The sequence below is a fragment of the Triturus cristatus genome, chromosome 4_1 (genome assembly GCF_964204655.1).
Source record: "Triturus cristatus chromosome 4_1, aTriCri1.1, whole genome shotgun sequence".
NCBI classification, from domain to species: domain Eukaryota; kingdom Metazoa; phylum Chordata; class Amphibia; order Caudata; family Salamandridae; genus Triturus; species Triturus cristatus.
Genome location: NC_140585.1, coordinates 1242888333 through 1242901752, shown reverse-complemented (window position 1 = coordinate 1242901752; position 13420 = coordinate 1242888333). Strand labels below are relative to the sequence as shown.

General features: G+C 45.8%; 1 protein-coding gene across 1 annotated transcript in view; it reads right to left on the bottom strand.

Moving 5' to 3' along the window:
- The window catches only part of ESPL1 (extra spindle pole bodies like 1, separase), a 470161-nt gene that overhangs the window by 232470 nt on the left and 224271 nt on the right, over window positions 1-13420 (bottom strand). Inside the window, exon 17 of the mRNA XM_085654666.1 lies at window positions 10823-10932. Within this exon, the coding sequence (XP_085510792.1) occupies window positions 10823-10932 (110 nt within the window). The remainder of the gene's footprint in view (window positions 1-10822; window positions 10933-13420) is intronic.

Genomic DNA, 13420 nt, shown 5'->3' with positions numbered 1-13420 from the left:
TCTGCAATATGCAATTGACTTTTGTAAACAGTTACAAGTGGTTGCAATAGGCAACACAATTCTAAACACAATAATGCATTGAGTTCAATGGAAGTTTCAAGTTATTTGCCACAGATTACTTTTAGGATTACTTTTGGAATTCCAAGACTGGATCCTAGATTCAGTCCTGGGTCAGTACTCGGAATCAAGTGATAAAAGTCGACTTAATTACTGTGATGATTTTTAGACAATATTTTGCCATTTTAAAAGTTGACAATTAGAAAATATTTTATAGAAAACTGTCAATGGTTCCCTATGGCAGAAAATTCAAGTTGCAGGTATAGTATGTTCTCGTTACTTTTATAATCCAGTACTGGGTGCCTAGACTCAGTACTGGGACCTTTATCCAAAACAGGTAAGTAATTACGTTTTCAGATATTGTACGATTTTTAAAGAATATTTAAAAATTGCAGAAATTGACACTTAGAAGAAATTTCACAGAAAAACAGTCAATGATTTCCTATGGAAGAATATTGGGTTACTGGTAAGTACAGTTGTAAGTATTTCAGTCAGTGCTGGGCACTAAGATCCAGCACTGGGAGCTCACCTAAGAGCAGGTGAGTATTTTCTTTTTCGTTACTCTGCTGATTTTTGGTGAATATTTTAAGTTTTGAAAAGTCCACACTTAAAAGAAATTTCAGGAAAAAGCCAGTCAATGTTTCCCTATGGAGAAAATGGAGGTATCGGTTTAAAGGTAAGTACTCGACTGGCAGAGTTAAGGTTCTTGGCATAGACTCAGGGGTCTCCCAGGGTCAAGTAGGTACAGTTGGTTCACCCTCAGCGACCCAAGGGCGGCCGGGTGTAGAGAGAGTTAGGCCCAATGTTATCCTATGAGAGGTAGGGGGGCCTTGGTTGGTGGGCACTGACTAGCAGGCCACGCAGCTGTGGGACCTGGGCTCCTGGTCACTTCCTCAGGGCAATTGGGGAAGTAGATCGGTGTAGAGGTTGCACTGCCAGGGCCACTCGGGCGGCTGGGTGCAGGGTGCTTTTGAGCCTTCGGGCGCTCAATTGATTTCAATGGGAAATCTCCGGTTTAGAAAAAGACTGCAAGCTCGGGGACGAGGATTCTTCAGGTGCCACCACCACTTTGAGAGGTAAGTTGGGTAGTTGGAGGATAGGTAGGTACCCCGGGATTGGGCACAGGGGGCCGCGGGGCGCTGGGTGCAGGGGTGCCTTTTGGTGTCAGGAAATCTTACCCTCTGTTGATCGCGGTTGGGGGGGCACCTTGTTCTGAGGCTGCAGGCTTCTTCAGGAGTGTCGAGGGAGGTCCTTGGGTGCCGGACTCGGGGTCACAGTCGCCGTGGGGTCGTCCTCGTGGTCTTTGTTCACTCCGCCACAGACCAGGCTTGGCTGGTGCAGAGTGTGCTGGGTTCGCGGTTCCGGGCTGCTGCCAGGGATTAGAAGTAGATTCTGAGTAGAGCCTCTACTCATGGGAGTCCCAGGGTTTTAGAGTCAAAAGGCAGCCAGGTCCTCCGGGGTTTGTGAGGTTGCTGGCCACAAGAGATGCCGGGTTGGAGCAGGAGCAGGTTTGAGGGTCGACAGGCCGGTAGGGCTGGGGCCAAAGCAGTTGGTGTCTTCCTCTTCTTAGCAGCTGCAGGGCAGGTCTTCTTTCTTCTAGCTCTTCTTCGGATTTTGGAATCTGGACTCTGGGGAAGGAAGGTTCAGGGTGCCCCTAAATACTAGATTTAGGGGCGTTACAGGTAGGTGAAGGGCAGGGACCAATGGGTCCCTGTCCTGGGGTTGGTACACCCCCTATCCTGCCTCTCTCCTGTGGGAGGGGGGCAGTAGCCTAGTCCGGATAGGGTAGGGCTTCCCATCTTCAAGATGGCGAGAGCCAGGAGATGTGCTTCACCTCGCCTCCCCTACCTGAGGGGTGGGGTTGACAGGCTGGCACATCCCCTGTCCTTATTTAGCGTTTCCGGCCAAGCTTTCCGCCAGAGTGGGGGGGTTGCAGTGGCCTGGGGAAGGTCACAAAGGCGGAATGCCTTTGAAGCTTTCCCCTGCCCATCCTGGGGGAGGAGATTTAGCACCTCGTCCTGGATGTGCATTGCTGCAGGCCAAGGAGAGCAGGGGCTCTCCTACCCAGGGGTCCAGCAACAGGTCTGCTGTGTGGCAGCCTAGGCAGCCTCAGAACAGACGTGGATTGTAGGTTAGGTTTTAGGGGGCATCTCTAAGATGCCCTCTGGGGTGCTTGGTACATTAAATCCCACACTGGCATCAGTGTGGGTTTAATGTGCTGAGAAGTTTGATACCAAACTTCAGTCTTCAGTGTTGCCATTATTGTGCTGTGGAGTTAGTGTTTGACGAGCTCTCAGCACCATGTACTCTTAAATGGCAGCACTGCACTTAGTGCCCAGGAATGGACCTGGGTACTGTAGGGGCACAGGGCTCCTGCGCCCACACCATTGGCATAGGGCACCCAGCTAGAGGGGTGGCTGATATATGCCATGGCAGTGTAGGTGATGGGCATGGCACAGGGGTGTGTGCCATGTCGACTCCGTTTTGTCTTGCACCCAGACACCCAGCCTGCAAGGGCAGTGTGTGTGTGTAAGGGTACAGGGCCTCTAAGGGTGGCACAATGAGTGCTGCAGCCCTTAGAGGCTTACCCTGGTCACAAGGCCCTGGGTACCTAGGGTACCATTTACCAGGGGCTGACATGTGGCCAGGGTTTGCCAATTTGGGTTTTGTGTGTTTAGGGAAGGAACATAGGCCCTGGGCACCTGACTGGTAGGAGTCCAGGGCACGCTCAAAGTACATTCAGCAAAACGTGGGGGCAAACCATGTAAGAAAGATGGCACTTTCTCACACTGATTAGCAGGATTCCAGTCAGACTAGTCAGTAACAGCTTAGCACCAGGCAAAAAGTAGGGAGTAACCATAAAAGCAGATCATATTTTCCTACAGCCCTCATTTGTGATTTTGGGGGAGGAGGGTCAATTGCACTCTGGATGACAGTCTCGATAGGCACCCGTTCAGGCCCCACAAAAAACCTGAACCGACTTAGGAATTAGCAGATGCATGAACAACCTAGAATGCGTTGCATACTAAAGCTATGGCAAGCTTATATCATTAACCAGTACAAGACACCTACAGTAGGTTAGACTGTATCCTAGTCACACACACCTTCACATCTAACTTTGACACTTAAATCACTCTCTGCTCCTAATCAAATCCAAGATGACAATTCCATACACTAGTATACCTACATAGTGTTTGTTGCCAGAGGCTTTACAGGACCCGGGGTTTAAACAACTAGTTCATATTTTGAGGACAACTGGGGCTCATTGCTACCAAGGCTAACGAGTGGGGGACATTGAAAGGTCCATTGCGAGGGGAATGTATGTATGAGTACTAAAGTTTAAAGTACTATTGATGGGATAAAAAGACAGTTGTGACATAAAATGAACGGAGAAGGAACAGACTACTCCAAATACCCACGTATTACTAATTGTTAAGAGGACGAAAACTGAGGCGCTAGATACACTTACCCACAGAGACTACATGAAATACTATATAAAGACGGCACTAGACCTGGTAAAATGTTAGTGTGGGAGTTATGAAAGGAAAGCACCTTCTCAACTATATCATCTAACAGACCGGATGGTTCCAAAAGCAGCAACCCAAGCTGCTATAAACTGAAACATTGCACATTATTAAGCAACAATTTCCACTGTAATAAATGTTAAAGTCGGCGGAGAGCCCTTAAAATAAATTTGGGGCAGTCTGATCTACAGATTGTACAAAATCCAAATTTATTGCCATATTGTTTATTACTAGTTTATTTTTTTTATGTAATCATCTTCCATGGATCAATTCTTGGATAAAAGACATTTAATCATTGTCAATACACACAAAAAAAACCCTCTTATTTATAAATTGTTGCTTTTGTGTTAATTTCCAAAAGCCCTGAAGAAGCAGCTGACAGCGACGCTGCGACACATTTTGACTGTTTTTGGGTTTGGATGAAATATGCTTGACAAATTATTCCTTTGTGATGACTGCATCACTTTTGCTGCACATAGACATCTGGATCTCTTGATTTTGGATCTTGAATTAAGTTTTTGAATTTATTTTTGAAGTAAAATTTTGATGTAAACCTTGATTCTTAATAGAATCAGGATTTTTTTAATTGATTCATGGAAGATTTACAATAATGATTAAAGAATGTGTTTTTATATATAAAAATTGATCTATGGAATTTGTATGATTTTATATATATATTTAATAATGCAATCATTTGTACCATGTTTATGTCAGACTGCCACAACTCGCTTTTTAGGTTAAGCTGGGCGGCATGCTGTATTCAGGTATGGACTTGAAGCTCTGCCACTCTCCGCCCATATTTTTCATTGGCTTGTCTCATTTGCCTTAGCAAATGTTGGCTTCTGATTCGTTAATAGCCTTGCTAGCCCTTCCTTAGTATCTCCTTGCCTACATTTGTAACCTCCCACGGGGACTGGCCCTTTCACTTGTGTAGTTCCACGTATGTTTTCTTTACACTATGTCACCACTATTTTCTTTAATGATTTTCTCCTACAGCGCAACACAGGTGATGTGCCGTGCTGATAACCAGAATCTTACAAAAATATTTAAAAAATAGACTTCGGCGAGCCGCACCTTCCTTTTGTTCGTCGTGGGTCACTACAGCGGACTCCTCAGAGTTCGCATCCTCTTCCACTGCAACAGGAAGTAATGCAATAGGTCACGCATTTGCGAGAGTTTAACCTATTGACATTGTAAATGACAATGCTTTTTAACGGTTTTAAAAACAAATCTATAAAGAAAATGCAATGGTCAATTACATTGACAATACCTTAAACTCTCGCAAATGTGAGACCTAACGCGCTGCAAATGCTTGTTGATTATTTGTCAACAGTTTATACGTTTGTAAAAAAACAAAAAAAACAAAAAGTATATAGAATACCCATTTTGGAAACCCAGATAAGGAGGTTCTTGGGCAACCTTGACATCCAGTCACTCACTGCAGAGCACATTGCCGTATTAGACCACAGCACCATATCATACAGATAGGATGACTGAATGTGAACTACAGGACCCCTGTCTTGGATACAGATAAAGCTTTTAAAACAGGATGGGATTACATGCATGCAGATTTCGAAACAAATTGGATCTGGTCCACAGATCAGGAGCTGGATTAAATTGATCAATACAGAACCTGTACCCAAAGTGAAGTCATGAGGCTTGGTATCTGATAGCTGTACCACAGACGGGGGCACAAGGCAGAGGAGCTGCTATCGCTTTGTGGTAGACCCTCTGTGAATATATGAAGGACTGGGGGGATAAAAATAGACGGTACGACCCATGGTGAGTCGTTGTATGCTGAGGACACCTTCATATGCCTGACGCACCAAATTGAGGTGTTCCCTAGATTATTACAGGAGCTGCACCCATTAGGTGTGAGACTCAACATGCGCAAAACAGTCCTATTCCCTTCAGCTATATATCAGATTGTGCCCCTAAAAACTTTCAAATGTCAGGATAACATGGGAAACTAAAACATTCACATACTTAGATATGCAGATTGCACACCTTGGGAAAACAATACTCCTACAATATGGAAAAAGTTCTCCAACGGCTAAGAACTTCTTCGCTTTGGCAATTTGCTGTCACTATCGGGGATGGGCAGAGCTGCACTAGCCAACATAGTTTATCATGTGAAGCTTATAAACGCTATATAAAAGTCTCTGTCCTAGCCACAGATCAACATTCAAAGAACTCAATACCTATTCATTTAATTAAACTGACTTTATGGGTTGAGGGGGTGGGGGAGTTTGGTGGTGGGGTAAGAGTGCAGATTGTACAGGGTTGAGTCTTCCCAATATACAGTTCTATTACATAGCAACGCAACTCCAACATGCCCTTCATTGGTGTAGAGAAGATGGAAATTGAGAGCAAAATCTCCCAAGAGGCACAACAAACTGCTCCCGCTTAATGCTAGAGAACCAGCCGATAAGACTGCGTCATGATTGCCAAAAAGTGTCATAACCGTGAAAAATGACAGTCAAGAGAATACTCAAACATTTTCTAGTCTCCAGATCATTACAGATCTGGTAGCTGTAGCAATTTACAGATATTATCCAGTACAGGGCTATGTCACAATAGAATGAAGACGGGTGTCTTGAGTTGAAGGACTTGTACCCACCTGATATGTTGATTACATTTAGGCGGTACATGTAGGTAATTTGAGGTTGGCAAGGGACAATTCTGCAAATTGCCAAGCTGACAGGGAGCTATGGACCTAAATTTCATCTGTGACACCAGTGTCTGAGATGCTGGAAGAGCTTCTGGAAAGTGTTTATGGTTGTAAGCTCTGATCTAGATTATGCAAATAAAGCCCTTAATTGGGTTGAAGTTAAACTTCCCCTCAGCGTACGACTATTGAAGGCAGATCTATAGGAGCCCATCTCAGATAAAGCATGGGGATTGCCTGTTCACAGTCCAATTGATAGCCAGTAATGCTAGATTCAAGTTATTACATGCAGGTTCTGTGCCCCTTTTGTGACATGGTCGCCCCAACATTTTGGCTGGTGTTTCATGTGATTTGGCCTGGAAGTGCACTGGGTTCTCGCTAACCAGGTCTCCAGTGTCAGATCTCTTTCCCAAAACTGTGCAGTTGTACTCCAATTGGCAATTCCTTTAGCATCCTCCAAGTCCCTAGTAAATGGTACACCTGGTACCTAGGGCTTGATGTACTAAAGAGGGTCTGCAAGGGCTGCAGCACATATTATGGCACCTTTAAGTGACCCCTCACCTAACACCCATAGGCTGCCACTGCAGGCTGCATGTCTTGGTGCAGCCAAAAGTGAAAATACGACATGACAGACACCCCTGTGTGTCATGCCTGCAGACACTGCAAGCAGTATAGGCTATTCATCCCTTCAGCAGGCCTTACATCCCTAAGGCAGAGTACACTATTACGTGTGTAGGGATAACTGCACGAGCAGATATGCCCCTCGGCTGGTCAGTCCAATTCCTGCCAGTACAAGCAATCAGGGAGGCCATTTTAAGAAAATGGCCTGGACACTGGTGGAAACTAGTTCCCCAGCTACTTAATGGCTTCACTGAAAACAGTTGTTTGGCATGAAACCTATCTAGTTAATAAACGCACACTGATTCCAGTGTTGGATTTATTAATACATGCACCCAGAGGGAACCTTAAAGGTGCCTCCTGAAGACCTACCAACTACTAGTGTGCTGGCTGACTGGTCTTAGCCAGCCTGCCACCAGAGACTAGTTTCTGGACCTTCCCCCCCGCCCCCCCCCCCACCTCCCCAAGGCTGAGGGCCTTTGCTTTCAGGAGGTCAGAACCAAAGCCTGGTGTTTACACCCTCTCCCACAAGAGGGCCTGTAAATTAGCATTCCCAAAGCAGCAAGCTTCAAAGAGCCCACCACCTTCGGTATGCAACTCTGGCTGCAATCACAGGAGAGGACCCAGGAGGATACCAGACTCATGCCCACTCTGCACCGGAAGCCCACGGACTGAGCCAGAGTGGCCCAAATGCCCAGTGAAGTCTCCCCTTCGACCATGACTCTGAATCCAGTGTTGGACGACCTCTCCTGACCTGTCCCGCTCCCCCCCCCACCCAAGACGGCACCTGCAGGGTGAGTCTGAAGGGCTCCCCACCCTCTCCGCTTTGCAACCGGTCCAGTAGAAAGAATTGATGACTAGAGGCACCACTGCACCTGCAGCCCCCGTGCTTTGGTGAGCTCAGCCAGCGGTGCCCCTGGGACCCCCAACACCTCAACTTAGCAGTGCTGCTGTTCTGTCTGGATCCTCCCGTTTGACGCCTGCAGCCTATTTCCCAAAAGAAGACACTCATCAGGATTACATTGGGCGCCCAACACTGTGTTTGCACCCTGCACCCGGCCGCCCCTGTGCGACTGGTGGTGTATGTTTGGTGCCACTTTGTGTGCCACCCTGTGTAGGTCCTAACATCCAAACCTTAGACCCTGCAACCGTTCCACTTACCTGCAAGCAGCATGGCTCCAAGGACTCCCAGTCACCATTATAAAGCATTGGGCTGAAATCAGAGTTCAACCTCTGCACCCAGCTGCTCCCGTGCCACTGGTGGTGCAGTGTTGGTACTCACCTACTTCTTGCCCACTGCTGACCTTTGGTCCCGAAGACTGGAACTGTAAGGAGCGTACTTACCAGATAAACCTTAAAAGAGTTTCTCACAGGATAACATTGAACTGTTTTGAAAACATTCCAAGTGACGATTTTTCAAAGTGAAACGTATTTTTATTAAAAGCTTACTTACCTCATTATGAAAGTCTTGAAATAATGTAGACACCAAGTATACTTCTTTAAAATTTGTCTGGATCTCCTTCTTGAGTTGTGTCCCCATTATTGATCACTGTTGTACAATAAATGTTGTACACTCCTCTGTGTTAGGCCTAAGGCTGCTCGCCCACACTACCACTAATAGAGCACTTTGGGTTTTACATTGAGCCCCGTACACTTTTGGGGAACCCCTGGACTCTGTGCACGGTATTACCATCAAATGGCAATATCATATACAAAGCCAGCCTCTTACAGCAAACCTATGAATTCTGGGACTGGGTTATGTCCACTACCCACACAGGAAGTGGCCATATAAGGGGACTAGTAAACTCAGGGGTAGGCAGCAATTTGGCTACAACCCTACACTCCCCTAACACCCCTAAATACAACATTTACAGCCACTGGCACCAGAAAGTCAGATACTGCCGACCTGAAAGAAGACCTGTGAAGAGTCGCAAGAAAAGAAGCCCCCAGCAACTGACTAGGTGCCAACCGTGCCGGCCTACTTCCTGACTGCGACAATTGCACCAAAACACAACTTGTCCTGCAGGTGCGGTGTCTCCAAAGCCTGGGAGAACTGCCAACACTTCACCCAAGAACCAGGAACTCCTGTGGAACAGCAGGCTGCTCTCCTGCATTCTGCAGGGACCAAAGACTGAGTTGAGGCTCCAAGACCGCGAAAACCAGATGCTGGAAGGCACAACTGCACCCGAGCCGACTATCCTAAGCTGAAGCGGGCGAATGGGGTCCCCAGCCCCTCCACACTTGAAGCCCACCTTGGGTTTTTCCCGACACGGACCTTGACACTGGCTGCAGCCTCTGTTTGCAGGCTCCCTCGCCTTGACTGCTCCCGGTGACAAAAACCTGCCACCCAAGGACACCTCTGCACCATCGCCCATGGAGAAGAGGACCGAAGGTGTCCGCACGTCCTAGAGCATTGTGGGGCCTGAGCCCCACTGTTGGTTCAGCCCGGCTGGCTTCCCAGTCGAAACCTGCAGCCTCTTTTCACCTAAACAGATCCCTATAGATTAACATCTGTACTGCACCCGGCTGTTCTAGTACCGCTGGAGGTGACCTTCTGGTGCTGCCTTGGACCTTGTCCCATATTCACCTTAAGTCCAGAAGATTGGTATTGTAAGTCACTGTACTCTACCTGTATGCCATACTGGTTTTTCTTCCCATAGAATAACATTGCAGCTACTTAAAAGTGCACACTTTTGAAAACGTGAAGTATTTCTCTTGCAAAACTTACTTGCCTGATAATATTCGTTCTGGTGCCTAAATATATATAAAGATACAGGTTATTTTGATAAATGTGCATCATTTACTGACTGTGTGTATTTTGCAGATGTCCAACAGTCCTCTCTGAAAACCCGAAAGCTGCTCGACCACACTATCCCCTAGAAAAGCCCCTTGGGATTGCTAGAGAAAGCCCCGGTCCACTAGTAAGGGAACACCTGGACTCGTTGCATATGACATGACTCTTTTTGGTACATCATAAAGAGCCAGCTTCCTACATCACATTTTGACATATTACATTGTATCTCCGTTACACCATTGAAACTCCATCGAGTATTTACAGACAGATTCCTGCCTGTCCTAGAAGTGAAGATACAAATGCAACATTCTTCCAAATGCTCTAGGAATGCAGGCCTCTCCGGAATTACTGGGATGAGGTAACTACAATCCTGAAGAGTTACAACTACTACGTAAAAGCATTGTGTGTCGTTATTCCCAAACCTAAGAAACACAAAGTTTCATATAAATTTGCTATGTTGGCCTTGGTGCTGGGCAAAAGGGGTAAAGCAATACATTGGATTTTCCAGAGCAACTGAGAACTCTACATGGCTGAAGGCTATGACCAAACATGACTTGCAGAGGAAAGGAGAATAAGATAGATCAGGTCAGACGAAAATGAACACCAAGACATTGCATGCTGGGTGGAAACAGTAAATTCATTTTCTGCACGAACTGAAACAGATGGGAGCAGTGAGGAAAAGAAATTAGATGAGTCCCGATTGTTGTTGGGTCACAACCTAGTGTAAGGTCAATTGAACAATTCGACTAATGTACTATGTATAGAATGACAGTGAGCTCCCTTGTGTGTCTAGTCAAAATGTATGTAAAGGACTGTGTTTCTACAGTGGGAGTAAAATCTTTAAGTTTGAAATTCACAGCCCCGTTGTAGGGGAAGACTATTTGAATTACTTGGAATTCTGGGTTTTTCCTTAAGTCTCCTCTTCAGAGCACTGCACATAATTCTCCCGCCCATTTCATTGGTTAGAATAACATTCAACACAGTAGACAATAGCATACATCCATGAGGAATGGGTGGTATTTTCAAAACGTAATGTAATCTGAGGAATTTTTCTTTTTTAAATTAAAAACACTTCATTGTTGGAATATCTTTTTATCTTTAATTACCTGCAGCTTAATGGGCTAGAGATTAGGGTTTTGCAAACAGTAATTTTGCACTCACCTGTGCCAGATTCCAGCAGAAAGAGCACCTGTTGCAGATCCAACTGGCACAGCTCTAATTCAGTGCGCTGAAGCTCCAACTCCGCCTTTGTGACTAGAAACTTTGCACACCTAGATAATACATTAAAAAAATCAAAGCAACCATGAATGTTGTGCACGTGTATGCTGCCATAAAAAAAAGAAAAAAAATACACTTGTAACCTCAGTTCACCATCTTCATTCTTTAAATTCACATACATTAATAAACTTCAGCCTTTGCACTGTATCCCAGAATACTTGAAAACTATTTAGTCCACATTATTAAAAATGCATATCTATTTTTAGACCACATTTCATTATTTGTGTGTTTGGACATTCAAGCATAAACACGGGGTGCTAAAGTGTAGATGTGAACTTAATTCTCACTGTGTACACCACTTACTCTGCTGCTAAGCACCAGTGCACATTACTCTAGTCTCTGGTCATTGGTAACACTGGGCTAGCCCAACTCTGTGCTGCGTATATCATTGCCATCACAAGACCCCGGCCTCTAACAATTTTTTTTTATTACCAATAGTCTTCAACAGAGAAATCATTACATGTAATGTGTTTAGACAGTGTCTTCAGTCACTGTTGCCATCAGACAATAACACAATATGTATCCTACAAGTGTGACAAGAAGGAATATCAGTTAAACAGAATAGCTCCGAGAATTTCGCATAGACTTTGCAATTAAAGCAAAACCGTGAAATACAAACAACGGGGTGTAAATGGTCGAAGTAGCTGAGTGAGTCCAAAGGCAAGGAGACCCTGTTGTCACCTGGTAAACAAGGGAGTGAGGTTGGCGGGAGGGAAGTGCAAGAGTCATATCAAACAGTTCAGTTTCACAATCCAGGCAAACCTAGATTCATTCAAACCCTCCGGCGCCAATCCGTCTGTCATAGTCTCAAGTTCCATAGGCGGCATACCTAAGATAACAGTAATAGAGGAGTTTGGTAGGAGGAAGGCCAGCACACCCTTGATTAGGCCCAGAATTTCTTACCAAGAAGTGATTATTCCCAAACACCAACACCAAATGTGTTGAAAATCTCCTGGGGCTGCCTTACAGAGCTAGCAAATATCCGATGTAGTGCAATAAAATGGCAGGAAGGCGGGTGGGTGTATAGTACCACCATCCCGTCAGTTTGTAGGCAGTCTGCAGTGTATTCTGGGGAGATCTCGCCAGAGCGTCTCCCATTGCTTTTGCGGGATGAATTAGAGCGCCATTGGGTTTGATATGCATGAGAGTGTGTTTGATATGCATGAGAGTGTGTTTGATATGCATGAGAGTGTTTTTACCGGAATGCTGGAGAACTTGATAGGTGCGGGAGATCAGACTGTCTGCCGGTGCCCATCAGGCATATTGGCTTTATGTGAAGAACATGTACTCGAACAGCAGTGGTCGCATGGGAGGAAGCCATAGGGAGAGATATCATGCTCGGAACCAGACGAATTCTCTGTAGCACCGCTGTAAGAAATGGCCAGCTGACTCAAAGGCCTTTGTCCGTTTATAGCACGACAAAGAGTCTTCCACTAAATGGGCGATCCGGAGGATGCTATCCACCCCATGCCAGTTATGGATGACGCCAAGCTGGTCAAGTCAATCAAGCCAGGAAGATCTGGATCCAGGCAATTCGCCAACATCTTGGTATAGAGTTTAGCATCAGTATTTAAAAGTACAATGGGACAGTAAGCGGAGCTTAAGGATGAGAGCATTTCCTGCCACCGCCATAGTCAGGGTGAGGCCTGTTTCTGAAGAGAATGTATTAAAGAGCCACAGGAGGCGGTCCTGGAGGAGAGGGACAAAAGGCTCAACAGAAGGTTACCGGGAGCCCGTCAGGCCCAGGAGTTTAACCTAATCGGCAGATTCTTTAGAGCCTGCTGTAGTTCAGCCAGGGAAATGGCGGACTCCAAAAGTTACGTGTGGGCCGGGTCAATAGGATCCCAAGTGCAAGAGGCAAGGTAGAAATCTATGAGCGTGCTTGATAACAGGTCCTCCGAGTAAAGGGCCTGATTAAAAAAAGGAAAAAAAAATCATATAAAGGCATGTTGCTTTGCCTGTTCAGTGGTAACCCAGTCACTGGTGATGGTCTTGATCTTGAATATGTGTGTACGAGTATGTTACTGTCGTACTTTGCGTGCCAAGATTGCTCCCACTTTATCTACCCCCTTCATAGTTTCACAGTCTCAAAGCAAGCAAGCACTCTCTGCTTTATTCGTTCGGCGGGTACGCAGTTGGCCATGCAGCAGGGCCAGCTGTCTCCTGTTACAATGGGAGGGGGCAGTCTGGTCAAGATGCTCAAGAGATTTAATTTCAGAGGGTAAACCCGCCTCAACCAGATCGGATTCCAGTATTCGGGCAATAGCAATGGAGGTGATTGCTCTAATATACTCTAATGCACTGGGACTGGTAGGGTTTTAGATAACACATATGCCCCTAATCGTCCCCCTCCCCATGAGTAGTTTAGTTTTTTCACGGTCCTGACAAATTGCCTTGATCCTTTTGGACAATCTTTGGCAAGAAACATGTTGACCAACACTTCTATTTAGAGCAAATGTGGACCATTATTTCCACTCTGGC